General features: G+C 39.1%; 1 protein-coding gene across 2 annotated transcripts in view; it reads left to right on the top strand.

Moving 5' to 3' along the window:
* LOC136884240 (uncharacterized) overlaps nucleotides 1-24223 on the top strand; it is a 50185-nt gene extending 25962 nt beyond the window's left edge. For both annotated transcript variants that reach the window (XR_010861320.2, XM_068229771.1), the window contains 2 exons: nucleotides 3419-3491; nucleotides 24078-24223. Coding sequence is in view for 1 of the 2 variants with exons in the window: in XM_068229771.1 (XP_068085872.1) it covers nucleotides 3419-3491; nucleotides 24078-24111 (107 nt within the window). In the remaining variant the exon portion in view is untranslated. The remainder of the gene's footprint in view (nucleotides 1-3418; nucleotides 3492-24077) is intronic.
* Nucleotides 24224-24269: the final 46 nt, after the last annotated feature.

The raw sequence follows: 24269 nt of genomic DNA, 5'->3' as shown, positions 1-24269 counted from the left end.
CATCGGTCTGTTTTCAGACCAACTTTGCTTTATGGGAGCGAAAGCTGGGTGGACTCAGGATATCTTATTCATAAGTTAGAAGTAACAGACATGAAAGTAGCAAGAATGATTGCTGGTACAAACAGGTGGGAACAATGGCAGGAGGGTACTCGGAATGAGGAGATAAAGGCTAATTTAGGAATGAACTCGATGGATGAAGCTGTACGCATAAACCGGCTTCGGTGGTGGGGTCATGTGAGGCGAATGGAGGAGGATAGGTTACCTAGGAGAATAATGGACTCTGTTATGGAGGGTAAGAGAAGTAGAGGGAGACCAAGACGACGATGGTTAGACTCTGTTTCTAACGATTTAAAGATAAGAGGTATAGAACTAAATGAGGCCACAACACTAGTTGCAAATCGAGGATTGTGGCGACGTTTAGTAAATTCTCAGAGGCTTGCAGACTGAACGCTGAAAGGCATAACAGTCTATAATGATAATGTATGTATGTATGTATGTTTGAAATCTTCAATAAAACAAATCTATATTTTACCCTTTAAATCCAAATCACTCTCATTCTTTTGGATATTTCATCCATAAATCCATGTGCACATGCTTTACCTTAAATTAACATTTTATTGGCTCGAAAATTTATCCCATATTGCAGAATTTCCATTCCCATCTAGATAAACATTATTTAATACAATATGAAGACCACACACAAGCCTCTCCCTAGTTCAAAAACACATGCATTTCACATTTACTAACCTATCTTACGTGATCTACATATTTACATAAAATAACCCTGCATTTACAAGACTAGTATTTCAAATTTAATGTACTCATCGTCATGTTGAGAAATCCATGGCTCCGGCCTTTGGAAGGCCCTCGGCGTCGTTTAACCCCTCATGGCGCTGGCATGGATCACTGGTTCAAATCCTCTTCCAGTCCTCTTGAGCACCTTCATAATCCTGGGGTCGTCTTCACTGGAACAAGTCTAATGTTAATGACGTTCAGCTAAATTACGACTTTCACCAACCCAGTTTATGAAACTCTAATACAGTTCTCGTGGTCATCTTTACAGTGATACAATCATCCTGTTAGTCAAACTTTCAGCAGTTTAACTTTATCTGTAACTTGAACATAGTCTTTCATACAGCGTATCGACAAATGTACATTAGCGCTCCTGAACACAGGCAAGGCCAGGACACCAGCGGATTGTGTGTCTGCTTCCAATATTTCACGTCAAGTCCTCCTTTCCTCAACATGGTGGTCTCTTATATAATTTCACCCCGACTCGGAGAACGCATGGAGGGCAATCCCCCCCACATTTTGCATATCAGCTGTTCTACAAGTCGTTCGACACTGGCGATACGGTCAAACTTGTAGCTCAGAATTCTAATTTGGTTAAGTGTGGAATACAAATCAATCGGCGGTTTATCTGATATTTAGCATAAAATACGACGCCTCTTCTGGGGTTCCCCCGTCCAGAGTCTGGGATCTCAACTAGCGTGGGAACGCTACTGGTGCTTATATAATCTTCCGGTAGCGTAATTTTCCACACATTAAAATTTTACCAACAATTATAATTTTGGCAGAGGTCTACTATAAAAACATACGATATGCTGAGGCTTCCCTTACTAATTAATGCGCTTATCTAGGAATATTACAACTAAAATCAAACTTGCACATTGGCATTACCATGTTTTGGCCATTTTTAGTGGGTGGAGTTTTCAGTATGTATTTTCCTTCCTTGTCCTTTTCATAGCTATCGTTCTCTCTCTCTCTGGGGATCTTTCCAGCTATGACGGACTTGTGTTTGCACCACCAAGTCGGAAGAGTTGTGCAATGTGATGTAAGTTGACTCTGACGTGGACAAAGAAGCTTGACAAAGGTCTCCACTGCCTAAACCAATTGCCAATTAATTAAATGTATGACCGATATGGTTACAGTATTGAAGTGCAATTTATTTCTTATAGTTTACACTTTCCCTTTCTTTTGCGGCATTTTCAAAGTGATGGTCGTCTTGACTATTTAACAACAGACTGATTTGTTATCTACGATCTACTGAAAACAAGAGTTTGATACTAAGCTTTACATTGTTGTCGCAATCCGCAAACGCATAACAAAGAAGAACATTGGACGTTACAATCAATACATTTCTCCAAAAATGTGAAAAAAATACACAGTTTTATAAGATATTGTATACAGTAGAGTCTCGATTATCCGACTTAAACGGGACCTGGAGTACGTCGGATCACCGAAAATGTCGGATAATACAGAATAACTTTGAAAACGAACTAAAACAAACAGGAAGGCTATACTGTATTACGTACTATGTTTTACGGGACTCTATTTATTGACTTATTAATTCAATTGTACAGTAGATGCAGTACTCTTTTCTTACTACGGCTGTAGCCAGGTGAAGACGTCTTGGCTTGGGCTGCAAGAGTTTTGATGTCACCATCTTGAAATTCAGCCCAGTCTCATCACAACTAAAAATCTGATCACCGGTTAATCCTTCAGCAAGAATTATTTCTCGAAATTTTCTTTTAAATTTCACAACCTCATCGGATTTAGCTGACAGTTTTTCTCCACAGATATTAAGCTGCCCAATGCCGTACCGTTTTTTCCACCGATCAAGCCACCAAGCACTGGCAGTAAAATTAGGGACCCTTTAAACTCCTGCTGAATATACACCGCCATTTCTTGCAGAATGGGGCCAGATATTGACAAGCCCTTTTCCTGGTTTTTAGTGAACCAAAGAAATAGTGCTTCACTTTTTCGTACTCACACTTTTCATTGTTTTTCTTTCTTTCTAATTTTCAGTGCATCACTTGTTGCTCTGGTAGAGCACCACTTTTCAATTTATTCCCTCGTATGTTTCCAGTCTCCCACTGTAACACGTCCAACACCATAATCTGAAGCCATTTTTTGGAGAGTTTCCCCTTTGTTCAGTCTCTTTAACCCACTCTACTTGTCTTCTACAGAAACAATCACTTTCTTACGTTTACTCGCCATACTCATAGACGATATGAAAACTATAACATCCGCACCCAACCAATACTACATTGAACAATCCTACCGCATGACTGCCAGTGCTTGTCCCACAGTCGCACCCTCCACACCCCGTGTCCCAGAATTGCATCCACCTAAAGTTCAAATTAAGCCTACCAGTGTCGGATAACACAGAGTGTCGGATAAGCGAAGGTCGGTTGAGCGAGACTCTACTGTACTAAGCGATTTTTAAAAAAATACAGTGATTATATAGGATTTAGCCAGGACCGTTAGATTTTGCCATTGTATCCAATACCTCCTTCAAAGCGATGTCGTAATAAACGGTTTCAACTGTACTTAAATCTGCAGTACAGAGTGAAACACCCTTACATGGATTTTTGATCATATCTGAGAGGCCTAACCAATATTTCTTGTATTATAGGTCAGCAAGTCTTCTCTCATTTGCCAACAGAATGGACTTGGAACCTCCAGATTGGCGAAGTTTTACAGTTATGGTGAGTACTTGTTCATTGTATTTTATTAAATTGACTGTTAACGGCCTGTAATTCTTGTAACAGTGCTTGGTTGTTATTGATGTTTGCAGTTGGTCAGAACTTATGGAGAGCTATAATGCTGACTTTTCATGTCACAAATGTATCTTGAAGATAGGTGATATGTAGAAAACTGGCTCGTTAACATAAAGTCATCGTCATTAAACCTTCCAGGATATTTGGGATGCAACTGGAGAGTTTATCATATAGACAGGAGAGATTCAGTAGGGGGGGGGGGGGGGGAGTATGCATGCTGGTGAAAGAGGAATTTGTAAGCTACAGAAAAAGTTAAGGATGAGAAACATTAAATTCTAGATGTAAGGCTGATCTCCAAAATTAATAGGCGACTTGATGCTTTTGGGATGATGCTGATGCAGAGTTATTTGATAAAATAATCAGCTTTGTGGGGAGCGACACGGAAAAGGACTGGATTTTCTCGGATGATCTCAAATGTTATTTTGGAAAGAATTGCGAATGACGGAAAGCGTGACCAACAAATTGTAACTAAGTTAATCTGCGAAGCACAGAAAGCGGAAATATTTAGTCGGCAGTATGTAAAGATAATTGAATGTAAGGATATCTAATATCCAGGTGGAGGAAGTAGACTTTTCTATGATAACAAAGATATTTATAAAAAAGATGTAAAAGTTAAAAACTAGAAAAGCAGCTGGAATTGATAAGATTTCTGGTGATATACTAAAAGCAATGGCTTCCACATTGGACAGAGTGTAATGTTTGCATATGTATTATAAATATAAATGAAACATCGCAGTTTAAAAGTACATCCACAGATCTGTCCTTTTAACAAACAGCTAAAGCTGTGGAAAGTTTCGCAGTTATGTCCAGTAGTGGAGATATTCTGGCTCAAGGGAGATTGGGTCATCTTCCCTATCCCTCACTTGAGTAATTCTTGTCTGGCGCATCCATGTTGCGGAGGTGGGTCTTCTCCACATCAGTAGGCCGGTATAACGTGAAACCCATGCCCAGGGTTACGGGTGAAGACCTTAATAGCATCTTAGGCAGAGGAGACCTTCGGAATGGCAAAGATGGTGGATGAGGCAACCCATCCTCTCTGGGGAAAATTAGAAGAGGAAATCACTGCCTTGTGGTGAAGAGCACCGGGCGAGTTGGCCGTGCGCGTAGAGGCGCGTGGCTGTGAGCTTGCATCCGGGAGATAGTAGGTTCGAATCCCACTATCGGCAGCCCTGAAGATGGTTTTCCGTGGTTTCCCATTTTTACACCAGGCAAATGCTGGGGCTGTACCTTAATTAAGGCCACGGCCGCTTCCTTCCAACTCCTAGGCCTTTCCTATCCCATCGTCGCCATAAGACCTATCTGTGTCGGTGCGACGTAAAGCCCCTAGCAAAAAAAAAAAGTGGTGAAGAGGGATCTTTAAAGTCTAAGGGAGTAAGCCCCGAAAGAAAATCCTCAGGTGCGTTAGGCTTAGCAAGTCAGCAGATGAGTAAATTTGTACTTGCTTTCAACTATAATACAAGCCTGGGATTGAAGTTTAAAAACCGAAATGGAATTGACAAGTCTCTGACTACAGTTGCACAATATGATTGTAATGCTGATGTTCGTGCAAGTGCTAGATCAGAGAACAAAACCCGATTTAATATTTTAACAAAGAATGGGAAGGAAAATTAATTGATTGACCTAATGGAGAGATGAAAACTCAACATCCTGGGTTTAATATAATAGAGTTTGAGGGATGTTCCACCATTCAACACACAATTCTACAAACACACGACATTAAACTTTTAACCCAGATCCAAGATCTTTCTTAAAGTGCCAAGTGTTTCATGTCATTGTGTACATAATTTGTTGTACGTTTTAGGACAATCTATTGATAAGTATTTTAGGCAATTGCCATTGTGTGTATAATTTTGTCATGATTCTTTGTTAACCTATGGAGATGTATGTAGGCAATCCCCATGATGATTGTTATCAGATTCCCATTGATTTAATTATCTACAAGAACTGATGACGACTCCAAGGGAGTTGAAACCGGTCTTCACTTAATAAATTTCAAATATTTTACATTGTGTTGAATGGTGAAACATCCCTCAAACTCTATTATATTAGTTATACATCAACACGGAAATGAAAATCGTAACCTATGATCCTGGGATTAAGTGAAGTAAAATGGAAAGGGAAAGGAATGAAGAAACTAAGAAAGGGGTACGCCTTGTACTGGATGGGTAACAGTAAAGAGAAAAGAAATGGAGTGGGATTTGTAGTGAATCAGAATGTTGAACCAATAGCTGAAGTTGAGTATGTAAATGAAAGAATTATAATAATGCACATACATGTAAACAAGGAACTACTGAAGATAATACAGGTGTATGCTCCACAGACAGGATGTAGCGTGGAAGAAAAAGAAGAGTTCCTCAATGAACTGGAAACACATATTGTTGGAAATGGTACCATGATAATGGAAGATCTGAATGCTCATGTAGGAACTGATAGAATGGGATATGAGAATGGGTATGGCAATAGAAATGAAGTTGTAGAGAAACTGTTGGACTTTTGTGTCAGAAATAACCTAATAATAAAGAACACATGGTTTTTGAAGAGGAATAGCCATAAGATCAGCCAATATAGTTGGGATGGACAGTATGGAACACTCATCGATTTTATAATAACAGACCGAGAGAGGGGGAGATACGTTATGAATATGAAGATAATCTCCAGTGAAAGTATGGACGGTGATCATAGATTATTAATTGTGGAATTACAACAAGTAAAAATCCCTGAAATTGCATTGAAGAAGAAACCAAAGATCAGGATTTGGGAATTGGAGGAGGAGGATAAAAGAATGGCATTCCAAGATTGTATAAAAAGGAAGTTGCCTAACACGGAAATACGAAGTGTAGAAGAAGAGTGGGACAATTTAAGACAGACATTTGTGGAAGCAGCAGTTGAGGTATGCGGAAAAACAAAAGCAAAAGTTAAGGGAAAAGAGACATGGTGGTGGACAGACAAAATAAAAAAATAAGAAAGGAACAAGGTGAAGAAAGAAATGGATAAGGAAAAGCAAAAAATGTATCAGAGGGATGAGAATAAGATAGATGTGGAATACAAAAGATTGAAACTAAAGGTAAAGAAGAGTATCAAGGAAGAAAAGGAGAAATGTTGGGGAGAGTTTACCAACAGAATTGAGCAAGATAGTCGAAGAAATCAGAAACTATGATACAGAGTATTAAAATAAATAAAAAATCAAGGCATTAGAGAGAGAAGATGGACCCATAGTACATGACGAAAAGGGTCTACAGAAGGTGATGGCAAAGTATTTTGAAACACTTTATAATGAGGATGACTGCTCAGAGGAAGAAGGAGATAAGAAAATGGAAATAATAGATGGAGAAAAAGAAGAGAACCCGATAACATGGTTGGCACTTGAAAGGCAGTGAAAGCAATGACCAAAGGTAAAGCAAGTGGAAAAGACGAATTCAATGCTGCTATGATTAAGGCAGCAGGAAGCATTGGACTACAGTGGATATACAGAGCCCTCTATGCCATATGGAAGGATGAAAGGATACCTGAAAATGGGCAACAAGGAAGCATTGTACCACTGTTCAAAAAAGGAAATAGGAAGAAATGTGAAAATTATAGAGGTATAATCCTGTTATCACATGGGCTAAAAATAATGGAGAGAAGTCATAGACAAAAGACTGAGCGATATAGTAGAAACACAGTTAGAGGAAGAACAATATTGGCTTTAGACTGAATAGATCAACAATAGACTTGATATTTACAGTACGAACGGTAATCAAGGTACAAGGAAATCATCTTCGTATTTTATACAAAAAAGGTTTCGAGCAAGGAAATGTCGCCATTATTATTTATTATATTGATGGATGAAATCATAAAACATGTAAAACAGAGCATCAGTAAAGATGAAGTGAATGCTTTGGTATTTGCAGATGATGTGGTGATTTGGGGAAAGGGAGAAAAGGATGTACAAAGGAGACTGGACATTTGGAATGAAAATCTGGAGTAGTTTGGAATGGTAATTAGTAAAAAGAAAACCGTAGTCATTTACTATGGAAAAGAGAAAAAGAGAAGCCAAGTGAACATAGACGGAGAACAGTTAGAGGACGTAGAACAGTTTACATATCTGGGTAGCATTATTAATGGAAGTAATGAAATCATCCCTGAAATTAATAACAGACTAAATAAAGCTACAACATTTTATCATCAAGTCAGAGAGCCTTTATGGGATGACAAAGTACCCAAGAGAACGAAATTATAATTATATAAACAGTATTTCATACCAATTGTAACGTACGGACTAGAAACGCTGGTAAGTAATAAGAGACAAGAATGTAAGATCCAAGCAGTAGAAATGAAATTTTTAAGAACATCGGTTAAAAAGACAAGAAGAGATAGAATTCAAAATATTAAAATCAGAGAAGAGCTAAATATAGAACCGTTAGCAGAGAACATACAGAAAGCAAGACTGAGATGGTTTTGACATGTAAAAAGAATGAGAAAGGAACGGGTAGCAAGAAGGGAATTAATTGGAAAGAGAAGTTAAGGGAAAGAGACCAGTTGGAAGACCGAGAAGAAGGTGGATGGATCAGATTTGGAAGGACATTAGAGAAGCTGGATTGGATGTGGCGGAAGTGTTGGAGCAAGAAAAGTGGAAGGACAGAAAGGAGTAGAGGAGGCTTGTTAACCACACCCGGGCGACTGGAGTGGGACATTGATGATAATGATGATGATGATGATGAGGGGAGGTATTGCCTCTTGTGGCTTGCAATGGAAGAAGACGACGTTGGTGTAGGTGGTGCCCAAGTATTGCAATATATCCTTTAAGGGCTGCAAGGGCTACTTTCTTCATAATTCGGGGTCTCTTTTATAAAACCCAGACCGAGCGCACTGTGTTTGTACTCTACGCTACAGCAGCTGCCTCAGCCCAACTCATGTCGTGCATGGCCCCCCCGCATTGCTTTAAGCGTGTATGCATTCTTAATGAAATCTTACCTTATAAAAGATGCTGGAAGAGTCATCCTTCATAATGAGGGACTTCATAAACACCATTAGGATTTTCTGCACACCAATACCAAGAGTTATGACTGTTCACACAACCATTAAGATGAAACCAGGCCTCACCCGAAAAGAACACAATCTGTGCGTCAAATAAACGATCATTCAGAGATGCAAGATACCATTCATTCTTGTGGCTGGATCAGCAGTTTTAAAACAATGGGCCCGTGTAAACCTGTATGGTTTGATGTGTAACAGCTTTGTAGCTCTGTGTGCAGAAGAAATCAAAACCCCTACTTGTGCTAATTTTGTGAGTCATTTATTCGGTGACCGTTCAAGATTCGCACCAATGTTATCTAGCTTTACCTCTGTTAAAACTGTTCGTGTGCGCACATTTTTTAAAATTGAGCACTGAGCCAGTAGTTTCAAATTTATTTACAATTACATGATCTCTGTTCATGAAGGTGGCACTTCACCAGGAAATTGCTGAACAAATGCATCGTGAATCCGTCGAGCTGACTCGTACTGAAAATAACTTTTACATATGAAAATATGGTGTTGCAATGATAACCACTGTCTCACCATGTTAACAGCTGAGATTCAGACTGGCTGTTGATGCTAGGTCGAACACGTGCATGCTCCTTACAAGGTCAACAACTATGCGCGCGTCTCCCGTACAGCTGCTTAGGTCTCGGAGAGTAGAAACACCATTGGACGGCCTGGGTTTATAAGAGACACCCTGTACTGTTAGGGATATGCAACCTTTGCAAAAGGTAATTTTAAAGAAGGATGTTATGGTTCCCCTTGTGTCGACCATGCATCCGATATAGTCAGTCCTCTTGCTTTTATGTCTTTCAAAGCAATGAGGGACAGTTGGATTGTGCACTCTTTTCTTCTCTTAGTGCATCCATGGGTTGGTTGGTGTCTGATTGAAATATCATTGTTGGATTAATAATGAATGGAGATCCATCAAATTTTTTGAATGTATTGATGTCTGTACACCGTGTACTTTTTTTTATCAGATAGACCATGGAGTTCATGAACAATATACCCAAAGTCATGAAGCCCTGTTGCAATCGGTGAACAGATTTGGTAATGTCTACTGTATTTATAAAATATAAAAGTTTTAATCCCACCTAATCAATACGTTAATTAGCATTAACTCATTCAAAGGTTTTTGGACTAGTTTCAATCAATGTAATGGTCATCTTCAGTAAATCGAAAGAAGATATTAAAAGAAACACAACCTACAATGAAACATAGCTCTCTAAACACATAACGGTGGAATGTCTGTTTAAAGAAGTCAAATGGGACTGTGGTAGTCCTGTAAGGAAGAATACAATGAGCAAGAGATATATATTGGCTTAAAATCTTAATGCTAACTACCAAGATACCCGTGCTTCGCTACGGTATTATACTGAAATTTATAATTGAATGCTTAACATTTTATATATAATCCGCTAAAATTCGCGATCTGACAGCAAAGTTCCTCCCATTTTTCAATCTTTCTTTCCAGCAATCGATTTCGTACTTCCCGGGCTAGCTCCAGGTATTCCGCCCGGTCATTTGGGTCCCTAAATCTTTGCTATCTTTTCCTATAGGCATTTTCAATATGGATCAAATCGTTGAGGAGCTCAGGCGTGGTGTCGTCTTGGGTGCCTTGGCGGTACTGAACACACGGCTGGACTGCATTCGTAGTCATTACCCAGCCAGGACCCTTTTCCAGCGCAGTCCGCACATTTTGACAACGGTCCAGAACATTATTATTATTAATATTAGAGTGGGTGATATTAGTTGAATTTAGATTATTATTATTATTATTATTATTATTATTATTATTATTATTAATAATAATAATAATGGTGTGGGTTACTCTAGTCACGTCCTAGTTCGTGAACCATGGGCAACAGCTGAGTGGCCTAGTAAGTGGTCCTGAGAGTTGGGATACCAGTTGCTATAGAATGGGAGTGGGCTTCTCGGACATATTCTGAGTCATGGCCCTCCTTGTGCTCAGGTGACTAGGACTATACAATCCACCGGTGGTCCATAACCCGTTAGAGGAGAGATCCTCACTTGGACTATATGTAAGTAGGGTAGCATCCTGCTTCATGAATTTACCGAGCTCAGAACATTTTAAGCAAGCCTCGGACCTATGGGAGTAACAGAGTCCCACTCCCATTTGACAGGCGAGGGACTCCTTGGAAACAACTTGGCAAACGAAATGGAATTCGATGGGGAGCTATCAATATTAATGGGGCTTATGGAAGAAAGAAAGTAGAACTGGCTGAGTCAGCAAAGAGGATGCATCTCGATGTGCTAGGAATAAGTGATGTTCGGGAAAGAGGAGATAACGAGGAAGAAATAGGAGATTATAAAGTGTACTTGACGGGTGTTAGAAAGGAAAAGGCAGAGTCTGGGGTAGGGCTCTTTATCAGGAATACCATTGCACGTAACATAGTTTCTATTAGGCATGTAAATGAGCGAATGATGTGGGTAGATTTGTTAGTTGGAGGAATTAGGGCGAGAATTGTCTCAGTGTATTCACCATGTGAGGGTGCAGACGAAGATGAAGTTGACAAGTTTTATGAAGCATTGAGTGACATCGTGGTCTGGGTCAACAGCAAGGATAGAATAGTGCTAATGGGCGATTTCAATGCGAGAGTTGGGAATAGAACTGAAGGATACAAAAGGGTGATTGGTAAATGTGGGGAAGATATGGAAGCTAATGGGAATGGCAAGCGTTTGCAGGACTTCTGTGCTAGTATGGGTTTAGCAGTTACGAATACATTCTTCAAGCATAAGGCTACACATGGGAGGCTAGGGGTACCAGATCCATGAAATGAAATGGCGTATGGCTTTTAGCGCCGGGAGTGCCCAAGGACAAGTTCGGCTCGCCAGATGCAGGTCTTTTGACTTGACTCCTGTAGGCGACCCGCGCGTCGTGATGAGGATGAAATGATGATGAAGACGACACATACACCCAGCCCCAGTGCCAGCGGAATCAACCAATTATGGTTAAAATTCCCGACCCTGCCGGGAATCGAACCCGGGACCCCTGTGGCCAAAGGCCAGCACGCTAACCATTTAGCCATGGAGCCGGACACCAGATCCATAATAGACTGTATCTTAACTAGAGGTGTACAAACTCCGCATTTAACTTGCCCATGCTTGCCTGGAGAGTAGGCAAGCAAGCTAGCTGCACGTAAACTACAGTACAGGCAGGCTGCTGCACTCCTGGCCAGGTCAAGCTCAGCCCAACTTGGGCAGGATACAGGTTAGCTTGCTTGCTTGCTTTCTTCTTCCTGCTGCGTTAATCGATGTTTGTTCGTTCATTGTGGTGATATGAGACTCGCGTGAATGCAGACAGGAAGGGTTTGTTACATGCCAGAATTGATATAGGATTTGTCAACACAATAATATTATTATATATGGTTATTTAGTATTATGTTAATCATTACAAAGATATGTTTAAATTTATTTCGTAATTCAGACGTCATATGTAACTAATTAACAAATAATATTTCTCTCTGTCAAAAATAGTTACTTAATAAAAAGTAGGTTCTCTGAACAAAATGTTTGAATATTTAAATAAACATAATGACAGTTGATGGAAATATGACAATAAATATAATATATTATTTATTATTCGAGAAAATTAGAAGCAAAGATATGCATAATGTAGGTAGGGCCTACAAGTCATAAATGTAAGTATTAATTTTAGAGGTAACTTTTTTGAAATACATTTAAGGAACCCCTTCCCTACAAAACCGAAAGAAATAATTATAAACCTAATCAGTTCAGAAGTGTAATTTTACCGCTTACTCTCTTAGTTTGTGGTCGCCTCATACTGTGCATACTGGATACCAATATTTAATGCATGGACACATTATCGTTTGTGTACATTACTATGAGGTCATTAAGTCTTTGCGCATCAAGAATTGAACGATGTTCGCTGATTAAATTTCCCGAGAAGCTCAAGACCCATTCGATGGAGGCACTCGTAGCGGGTATGTTAAGCACTGTTTTCGCTGCGCGAATTATTTTTCCACCACCGCAGTATATTTTCGTCACTAATAAACCCTTCTTGCAAGTACCTACCGACCTCATCATGTATCATTGGCGAATTTTCTGACAAATTGTCAAATTTCGCTTCCTTACGTTACACTGAATTTTCTTCATTTGAAGAAGATGGGACTTCTTGTCTTGTCTATTTTGATTGGGTAGCTGCTCTGAAAATATATATGCCCAAGTTCTTGATATTTTATGCTTATGTTAGAATATTAAAATATCTAATTTTCATAGGTATAATAATAATAATAATAATAATAATAATAATAATAATAATAATAAATTATTAATAATAATTATTAATTATAATTATTAAATAACCACAGAATCTTACCTTCAGCACACATTTGCTGAACTGCCTCAAAAACAAACGATTTGTTCTCCTGCATTTAGTTTCTTTAATGTGCGATATTTAGGCACCAAAAATGTTGCAATTTTGTGTAACATAGTGACTTCCATTTTCTGCTCCAGGAAGACACCACCGGTTTGTTTCAAACGCTTCAAGTACTGAAAATCCATTTAGTATGAAAGCATGTTTACATTTAAATACCGAGCTCGATAGCTGCAGCCGCTTAAGTGCGGTCAGTATCCAGTAATTGGGAGATAGTGGATTCGAGCCCCACTGTCGGCGGCCCTGAAGATGGTTTTCCGTGGTTTCCCATTTTCTCACCAGGCAAATGCCGGGACTATGCCTTAATTAAGGCCACGGCTGCTTCCTTCCAATTCCCAGGCCTTTCCTATCCCAGCCCATATCTGTGTCGGTGCGACGTAAAGCAAATAGAAAAAAAACACATTTAAATATCAGGAGACTCGCATTAAAATTTGAAAATGAAATATTACCTGTTCATCGTCATCCTGTAGAGTACAATGGGCTTTTAAGGCATAAAACACGGAAGTACCAGTTGCAAAGTCGGCTCCTCATCACCCTCAAGATCAATTGTGGCTTCCTTAAATGGCTTAAGAAATGTTATAAGCAGGCCAGTAATATCCTGATCATAACCGAGCATTTTATCAGAGGCACCCTCCTCTAAAACAGTTCTCACAGCATCTTTCTGGGAGTGAACTGATTGCATCATGTCAAAATAACTTTCCACTGAGTAGAAACATACGGTTTCAAAGATGATTGTAACCTTACACATAGGCCTCCTCTCTTAAAGTACGAAACCAGATATTTCACTGAATGGATAACAGCTAACACATTAGGAACACTTTCTTTCAAAAAGGGTTCGCTCAGAACATGCTTCAAGACCGTATTAATAATATGAGCCATGCATGTAAGATGATTGTATATGCTGAGGGCCTTAACAATATTGCTTCCCTGGTCTGTTACAAACGTAATTTTGCAAATATCTTCATGAGAAAGGCCATGTCCTTTCAAACTATCTTCCAATTCACTGCGAATATTTTCACCAGTTTTTTGGACAGTCAGGGACGGGCGAACACATTAATACATTCTTACTGAGAGACCAATTTGCATTTATATAGTGCATTGTGACAGACAAATAGTGCACACCCTTGTAATTATCTGTCCACAGGTCAGCGGTACTCGCACAGATGCCAGATTTAATAGCATGTACTATATCGGGAAGCGTTTTACTGCGCACTTTGTCCGCGGAGGTTTATACCTTCCTAGCAAATGTGACTCTAGAGGGTATAACATTTTTAATATCGAGCGAGCCATACTTTTTGACCATTTCTATCAGCGTTCGCCCTAAATTTAAAAATCCTTCACCCTCAATAGTTGTAAACGGTCTCAAGTCCTTGGCGCACATTTCCACGCACTTGTCAGTCACCAAGTCCTTGTCCTCTTTCAAAATATTTTTAAACTGTGGAAAATTTGGGTCAAATTTGCAGACATGTCGCAACATACTTGAGGTCCTTGAATGGGTATTGAGTAGCTTTTTGCAAAAATTGCATTGCGAGTAACCTACTGGCTTATTTGATACCTGTTCATAAACACATGATAAATTTTCCCATGCTAGATTTGAGCCCTGTTTTATTGCTAGAATAAATTCACCACTTTTTAATTTTTCTTCGACTTCCTTTACGGTTGATTTGTTCATTTTCCTGCTGGTTGCACCTCTAACTACAACAGAGCTGCACTCGACGCAATACATATAACGGCACATCCACGTCGCATCGATAGCGAACTTCACGTTCACTCTTGTCAAGCCCGGCAGTCCGAACGGGTCCCAGGCAACCTGTCAGGCTTAGGGAAACCCAGGTTTTGGTTTGCTAAGACTAGCGCGCTCAGTACGCGTGCACTCTTGCTTCGCTGACGTTCAAGCTAAGCTGCTTCGCTTGTTGCAGAGCTGCTTGGGGCAGGCAAGCCTGAAGTACAATTTGTACACCTTTAATCTTAACCGACTTCGAATTCAGGAAATCCGTTAGGAATGTATGAGTTTTCCGGGGATTTTTCGATGATACAGACCACTATCTGATCTGTAGTGAACTAAGTATCTCTAGGCCTAGGGTAGAGAAAGTGAAATCTGTCTGCAAACGAATAAGGGTATAAAATCTCCAGGACGAGGAAATTAGACAGAAGTACATGGATATGATTAGTGAGATGTTTCGAACAGTAGACGGTAAGCAGGTTCAGAATATAGAAAGATGGATGCTGTAGTAGAAACAGCAAGGGAATGCCTAGGAACAACTGTGTGTAAAGATGGGAAAGGGTGAACATCTTGTTGGAATGATGAAGTGAGAGCAGCTTGTAAACGTAAAAAGAAGGCTTATCAGAAATGACTCTAAACAAGGACCGAGGCGGACAGGGATTTGTATGTAGATGAAAGAAACAGAGCGAATCAAATAGTTGTCGAATCCAAAAAGAAGTCGTGGGAAGACTTTGGTAATAACCGGGAAAGGCTAGGTCAAGCTGCAGGGAAACCTTTCGGGACAATAATAAAGAATCTTAGGAAGGGTGGGGAAAAAGGAAATGAACAGTGTTTTGAGTAATTCAGGTGAACTCATAATAGATCCCAGGGAATCACTGGAGGGGTGGAGGGAATATTTTGAACATCTTCTCAACGTAAAAGGAAATCTTCCTGGTGGTGTTGAAAACAGCCAAGCTGGTGGGGAGGAGGAAAATGATGTTGGTGAAATTACGCTTGAGGAAGTGGAAAGGATGGTAAATAAACTCCATTGTCATAAAGCAGCAGGAATAGATGAAATTGTGAAGTATATTGGGAAGTCAGGGATGAAATGGCTTCATAGAGTAGTAAGATTAGCATGGAGTATTAGTAAGGTACCTTCGGATTGGACAAAAGCAGTAATTGCACCTATCTATAAGCAAGGGAACAGGAAGGATTGCAACAACTATCGAGGTATCTCATTGATTAGTGTACCAGGCAAAGTATTCACTGGCATCTTGGAAGGGAGGGTGCAATCAGTAGTTGAGAGGAAGTTGGATGAAAACCAGTGTGGTTTCAGACCACAGAGGGGCTGCCAGGATCAGATTTTCAGTATGCGCCAGGTAATTGAAAAATGCTACGAGAGGAATAGGCAGTTGTGTTTATGTTTCGTAGATCTAGAGAAGGCATATGACAGGGTACCGAGGAAAAAGATGTTTGCCATACTGGGGTACTATGGAATTAGGAGTACATTATTGAAATCAATCAAAGGCGTTTATGTTGACAATTGGGCTTCAGTGAGAATTCATGGTAGAATGAGTTCTTGGTTCAGGGTACTTAGAGGAGTTAGACAAGGTTGTAATCTTCCACCTTTGCTGTTCGTAGTTTACATGGATCATCTGCTGAAAGGTATAAAGTGGTAGGGAGGGATGGAAATGTAGTAAGCAGTCTGGCCTATGCTGACGACTTGGTCTTAATGGCAGATTGTGCCGAAAGCCTGCAGTCTAATATCTTGGAACTTGAAAATCGGTGCAATGAGTATGGTATGAAACTTAGCATTTCGAAGACTAAATTGATATCAGTAGGTAAGAAATTCAACAGAATTGAGTGTCAGATTGGTGATACAAAACTAGGACAGGTCGATAATTTCAAGTATTTAGGTTGTGTGTTCTCCCAGGATGGTAATTTAGTAAGTGAGATTGAATCAAGGTGTAGTAAAGCTAATGCAGTGAGCTCGCAGTTGCGATCAACAGTATTCTGTAAGAAGGAAGTCAGCTCCCAGACGAAACTATCTTTACATCGGTCTGTTTTCAGACCAACTTTACTTTACGGGAGCGAAAGCTGAGTGGACTTGGGATATCTTATTCATAAGTTAGAAGTAACAGACATGAAAGTAGCGAGAATGATTGCTGGTACAAACAGGTGGGAACAGTGACAGGAGGGTGCTGGGAATGAGGAGATAAAGGCTAATTTAGGAATGAACTTGATGGATGAAGCTGTACGCATAACCGGCTTCGGTGGTGGCGTCATGTGCGGCGAATGGAGGAGGATAGGTTACCTAGGGGAATAATGGACTCTGTTATGGCAGGTAAGAGAAGTAGAGGTAGACCAATATGACGATGGTTTGACTCAATTTCTAATGATTTAAAGATAAGAGGTGTAGAACTAAATGAGGTCACAGCACTAGTTGCAAGTAGATTATTGTGGCGATGTTTAGTACATTCACAGAGGCTTGCAGACTGAATGCTGAAAGGCATGACAGTCTATAGTGACAATGTATGTATGTTGTTATTATTATTATTATTATTATTATTATTGATGTTCTGGATCGCGCAGCAAGATGCAAGACCGCTACTTGGTGGTAAATTACATCTGTTGCCATTGTCATTGCTGACAATGTGACCAACACCATTGTCACGCGTAGGGATTTCTGGCGATACGAATAATATACTTCCGTGCATTATTGACCTTTTTATAGAGGTGAACAATTTGCATGGTCAGTATCATTCCTATCGTTTATTTCAAATGTGTTTAAATTTTTATTTATATGCCAGGAGAATCTACTGTAATCTAACTTTGAGTTCTTCAAAGGAGAAGATGGCTCTTGAAAATGAACCCGGGAAAGATAAAAAATGATCGGTTTATGATCAGAATCAAGTAGTACATTATGAACAGTAAAATCAGTTTGTCTCAACTCCCTTTTCACCCCACCGCCGTTGATTTACCCCCCCCCCCCAAAGAGGAAGGCGTGTTTCTTTATGTTTAAAGGAGATTCCAAATACCAATGTTCACATCTGTTACCTTCAGTTTTGAGATATAAGTATCTCCATAAAGAGAATTCACTTTTTTTTTTCACTTCCTTTCACACTACCCCCCCCCCCCCACCCTTTGTGAATTTTCCGGCAAAAAATACTTGTTTCTTTAATAGTAAAGGATCTTCTAAATACCGATTATCACGACTCTTAACATCTTCAGTTTTTGAGATATTCGTCCTCATAAAAGGAATTCAACTCCTTTTCACTCCCCCCCCCCCAAGATGATTTCCTCCCCAAAATGCGCTTTTCTTTGTTTTTAAAGGAGATCCAAATACCAATTTTCACGTCTGTAACATCTTTAGTTTTTATTAGATGTAACTATCCTCATACAATCAATTGAATTAATTTTTCCATTCTTCCCCCCCCCCCCTCTTCATCGGATTTTTCGAGAATACGTGTTTCTTTACTTTTAAAGCAGATTCCAAATACCAAATTTCACGTCTGTAACATCTTCAGTTTTTGAGATATCAGTATCCTAATTAAAAGAATCAACCCCATTTTCAGTCACCTAAGTGGTTTTTCCAGAAAACAAAAAATATATGTTTCTTTATTTTTAATAGAGATAAAAAATACCATTTTTCACTTCTGTAACATGTTAAGTTTTTGAGATATACTGTGGAGACATGCTCATTTTAAAATTTCACCCCCTTTTTAGTACCCCTTAAGTGGAGTTTCCGAAAACAAATCACCTATGATTCTTTACTTTCACAGGAGATTCCAAATACCAACCAATTTTTATGTCTGTAACATTTTATGTTTCTGAGATATGCTGTAGATATAGTCTTTCTAAAAATTCACCCCAATTTGTCACTCCTGTTAACCCCCATTAATTGGATTTTCCTAAAACAAAAAAAAAAAAATTTTCTTTATTTTTAAAGGAGATCCCAAATATCAATTTTCAGGTCTGTAATATCTTCAGTTCCTGAGATAGGCCTATAAGTACCCTCATTAAAGACATTCAACCCCTTTTTCACCCCTCCTGTTGGGATTTTCCGAAAACAAAAAAATACATGTTTCTTTATTTAAAAAAAACTTTTAAAGTTTTGAGATATAGATACACTCGTTTTAAAAATTCACCCCCTCCCCCTTTCACCCCCTTAGCGACAGAATATCCAAAAATCCTCCCTTAGCGAGCACCTACATTGTAATATAAATGTATCCTCAAAATTTCATTTCTTTATGTCCTATAGTTTTGGTTTGCCAATGATGAATCAGTGGGTCAGTCAGGTCATGTTCTTTTATTATATAGAATAAAATAAAGCGACAGCCTCACTTTAACTTAAAATAGTCCACTCAACATGTAGACTGTTGTTGAACGTATAAAATGTGCTCAGGCACGTAAGATTGTGTGTCGGGTTAACACTGGTTGATTGTACAAGGCTTCTGCGTGTAGCTGTAGTCTTCTATTTATATCCAAGGTTGTAATGGTGTCCAAATTAGTGCTGAAGGAGGAAACATTGAGAAAAGGAAAAAATGAGCGATGATTTCAAGTAACATAAAATGGTTAGCTGTTTTAACTGAAGATATAAGTGGCAAATAGCTTTCTATAGGAATATTTTGAAGTGATTAATTTTGAGACCAGTTCTGGGAAGTCAAATGGATGTTATTCTCATACAATGATGCAGTATAATTTGATAGGATGAGTCTAATGTCGAACAATCCTATTATCATCATTTGATTGGTCAACAAATAATAATGAAAGCACTGTTTTAGGATATCACAGGTCTGTCCAAATCATAATTTTGAAATGAATGGAGTTACCGCTAGAATATAGATGTATTGCTGGGTCTCCGAGAAACTAGTTTAATTCCTTGTAGTAAAAAAGAAACTTATTTAAAAGTAATGTTTAAAACGTTTTTTTCATTTCCTCATCTCTTTTGTTGTTAGCCCTGCAAATAATAATAAGGAATTAAGCTTTAAAATAATTTGATTTGGAAACAGAATAATTTTGAATTGCGTTTCTGTAGTTAAAACCTGGTTGGAAGAATAACTTGAGAAATCTCTTTCTGTGCTTTATGCTGACTGGTTTCAGACTTTCTTTCAGTTTTTTTTCCTTCCAGTCCTTCAAGTTCCCTTGATTTATTTGTTTGTTACAATGGTATGTCAAACATTTCCTCATGTTCCTACATTGTAACGAAGGTATTCAAGGGAATTTTATCATTTTGAAGCAAGTATGGACAACCTTCTTGAAGCAGTGTGTGGATGGAGAATTTTAACCGTGTTATTCTGTGGACTGCTTTGGTACAAAAGTACATTTATTATATTCGTTCCCCAAGGAAGTATGAACGAAGTCTTTGTCTAATTGATTTATTTTCTCTCTGTTAGCTCTTTTGTTAGATTGTATATTATTTTACAGATGATATTGCCTTGTTCTTGTCTCAAGGATTAACGTTTATTATTACAAAAGTAGGAAAGATCAAAATATTAAGATAAAGTTTGAATTCAAGAGGACAAATTGGGGCAAATATTTGTTTATAGGATGGGAGTAATTTATCAAGGAAAATGTTAAATGAAGGCTAGATAAATAATTGATATGGAATCTGCCACCTGGGCAACAGCCCTAAATGCAGGTCATTGATTTCTTTTTCATTTTGAAGTGGTCAGCGTAAGTAATTCAGTTTACTTGTAGGTGTAACCTTATCATGGCCAACAATGTCGCTGATTTTGATCTTCAGGTGTAAGTTGTTTCGCTGTAGTCCACCTTGTGCCCATATTACATGCGTATCTCGGAAATGGAGATAAGTTTTTAAAAAATTGCAAAATTATCAAAGCAACTGGATGATGTCGAATCCAATCATAACAGTGTACAGAATATGTCAGGAGGAAGGGAATGCAGTTTGTGCATCTGTGTTGAAAAGTATTGGCAGCATTCAATAAGACTTCACTAAATGCTTGAAAAAATTAAACAGGAAACATTTTGAGATAGGAAACCTAAGGTCAGAAGAGAAAGGGGATAAATATGTCTATCACTATTTTGTGGATTATTAGCGATGTTTTACATGTATTTAGCTGTATATTATTTCCAGTGATCAGAAAACTGGGTGTTTACAAAAACAGTAATAATAACATTAAAATGCTTGTCACTTGCCTAACTGCGCTGTTGGCTTCTAAAAGTAACATGTTTTAGAACTGAATCTATCGAGTTCATGATTGCATTGACTAATCAAAGATAAATCCACATGAAAACTCAATACTTTACTGTACTTCTTTTGAAGGTGGTACACACACAGTGACCGAGCGAGTTGGCCATCCAGTTATGGGCGTGCAGCTGTGATATAACGGGTTTGAACCCCACTGATGGTTTCCCACTTTGATACCAGGCAAATGCTGGAACTGTACCTTAATTAGAGCAGTTTCCTATCCCATCGTCGCCATAGGACCTATCTATCTGTGTCGGTGCGACGTAAGGCAACTTGAAAAAAAGAAAGACATGGAATTTGTTACCAGGATTGTAGTCGCCTGCGATTTGATTGGGTACGCAAATATCGTGCTTGCATTGAAGTTTGTGGCAGTCATTTTGTTGTGAGGTGCAAAGTTATACATAAACTCAAGTTTGTCAGTGATATGCCAGCCCCGTGGTGTAGGGGTAGCGTGCCTGCCTCTTACCCGGAGGCCCCGGGTTCGATTCCCGACCAGGTCAGGGATTTTTACCTGGACCTGAGGGCTGGTGCGAGGTCCACTCAGCCTACGTGATTAGAATTGAGGAGCTATCTGATGGTGATAGCCAAGAATAACGGCCGAGAGGATGTGTCGTGCTGACCACACGACACCTCGTAATCTGCAGGCCTTCGAGCTGAGCAGCGGTCGCTTAGTAGGCCAAGGCCCTTCAAGGGCTGTAGTACCATGGGGTTTGGTTTTGGTTTGTCAGTGATATGGTACTGTAAAAGCCAGATGTAAATAAAATAGCACGTTTAAGCTGGTTCCTCAGATACTACGTTCCTATCTCAAAATGTTTAGTAGAGCATGTAATATTTCCTGTTTAATTTTTGCAAGCTTGTACCAAAAAAAAAAAATTGTGTATGTATATTAGGTATGGTGTCAAAATGACTCTCCACTAAGGCACATATTGTGGCCAGTGCATGTAGGATGTTAGATATTAGAATTTCATGTAAAAGTTACAGGATCATGTTTCAATTTTCAAAGTTTCTATTTAAAGAAAAAAGAGCTATTTATTGTTCAATTTTCACCTTCGTTATTTGGACTCTTAGTGTACAGAGGAGCATTTGCAATATTTTCAATAATTTTTCAAATTCTTTGCATTTTTTAGAAAGAAATGTCTGGGTAAACAGATAGAGAGTCTGCCACTTGGGTGACTGCCCTAATTGCTGATCAGTGATGATTGATTGTGTAAATCTGAATATAATATGAGGGCTTACCAATTTGTCGCACAAGTCTGTGATCAGAAAGTTGTCCTTACTTGTTAGAAATGGTTTGTGATTTTTTTATCTAGTAGTATTGCCAACTCTTGGAAGTGTTGAACAGTTGTCATTGAAAATGGTATAGATAATCTGAACCTAAAGTGAATGATCTTAAGAGCTTACCAATCTTGGTTCAGTTAATATGTTTGTCCAACCCTTGCCCCGTTTCTGTACGGAGTCGGGTATGAAGAAATTTTTTACGACCTGGTGCTCTTTCTGACATGATAATAGGAAGGGAGAGGGGTGAAACTTGGTGCTGGCACATAGCCTACTTCTGTTCAATAGCACCAATTGGCCTGCTCAAGGCTCAACGTCTCCATCTGACAGGTGAATCACCAGTGTCATATGCCCTCATTCCATATGAGCACTGCAGAGAGGTTTAGAATTTAATCCAGGCTTTTGGCACATAATCTAGTAATTAGAAATTGTATACCACCACCTTCTGATGGTGAATTTTTCCCCCGACCAGTGTGACTCGAACTGGCTAACCACTGTGTCAGTGGTGATTATTGTTTTAAGAGGAAGTACAACTAGGCAACCATCCTCTATATAACACTAATCAGAGAGAAAAAATGGAAGGGGTCTGACACTTCGAAAAATGAAGGCATCGGTCAAAGGAAGACGGGCCACGAAGGGCGTGAAAATGAAAGACTCCCTAGGCCTCCATACTAATACCGTCGGGGTCGGAAAAGAACAGGAGTTGACCAAGAGAGGTCAGATAGGATAGATGAAAGTGAGGAGCCTGGCACAAGTAAGTGGAAGCAATCCCAGGACTCAGCTTAACCACGGTGTCAGAGTACACCTTAACGATCACTGCCACCAGGTGGGCTATTTCGAGAAATTATCATAAAAACTTTACATTTACTAACACGAAATAAATTGTTGGTGTTTGGACCTCCCAGGAAGTTTGACTGAATAGTGCAGTCCTTCAGCATTTAACAGTGCAAGAGACCTACTCTAACCAAGCGAGTTGGCGGGTTCAGGGCAGCCCTAAAAATGGTTTTCAGGCGTTTCCCATTTTCACACCGGGCAAATCTTTGCATCGCCGAAAACCTTCAATGTATTTGTGCGATGTTAAAACACTTGCAAAAAAGAGGCCTACTCCAATGAGATAAGTCTCTTACGACTTACAGTAGTTCAAGGAATGAAAAACACATGCCCTTTCAATATCTCCTGCCAACTAAACCAAAGAAATAACGGTGCCATTTTAAACTGTGGTAAAATTAGAGTGGTTAATAAAATATTCTGCAAGTTCACTAGTAGGCAGTTATAAAACCTTGGTGACTCAGGAGGCAGCGCGCCAGCTTCTCGCCGCTGGTTCAGATTATGGTCACTCACTGTGAGATTTATGCTGGACAAAGCAGAGGCAGGACAGGTTTCTCTCCGGTTTTCCTCCTCTTTCATTCCAGCAACACACTCTAATATCATTTCACCTGCCAGTCATTAATTATTGCTCCAGGAGTGCGATATGCTTCGGCAGCCGGCACAGTTCCTGCCCTCGCTGCTAGACATTGCATTCGTGACTTGCTCAAATGACTGGAAACAGGCTGAGAATTTTCATACTAGGCAATTGTGTCCATTATTTACATACACACTTCCAATTGTTGGCAGTACTGCTACGTTTAAGGTTTTCATAACGACAACAGCTTATCGTTGCACCTGCGGAAACACCTGTGTGAAATGTTTCCACTTGAGATAACAAAACCCTAACAGTTCAATACTGAGAGTTGCCTCAAAGAATTCTCGGACATCGCACAGTAGTTTAGTTTTTGTAGGTGCCTCGATATATGTATTCGTACTGCTATTGCACAAGTGGGAGAGTAAAAGTGCTCTTCTTGTGCAATAGCAGTACTATATTTCATGTACTTAGTAATATTAATTTTTCCTATATATTTTTTTCTTGAACAGGAAAGTCCGTGATTCATCAAAGTTTCGACGCTGAACCTGGACACTTGAAATGAGGTGTTGGACTTAGGGTATATTTTTAAGCTGTTTTTCTGCTCAAAATGCAGTTTTTATAGCAAAATTTGCTTATTTTTTGTAATTTTTCATAAATTTAATGGAAAAATTTGAAGTTTTTAAAAATATTTATTGTTTAAG

The sequence above is a fragment of the Anabrus simplex genome, chromosome 12 (genome assembly GCF_040414725.1).
Source record: "Anabrus simplex isolate iqAnaSimp1 chromosome 12, ASM4041472v1, whole genome shotgun sequence".
In the NCBI taxonomy this organism is placed as follows: Eukaryota; Metazoa; Arthropoda; class Insecta; order Orthoptera; family Tettigoniidae; genus Anabrus; species Anabrus simplex.
The sequence above is the reverse complement of the archived record's forward strand: the minus strand, read 5'-3'. Positions and strand labels throughout refer to the sequence as shown.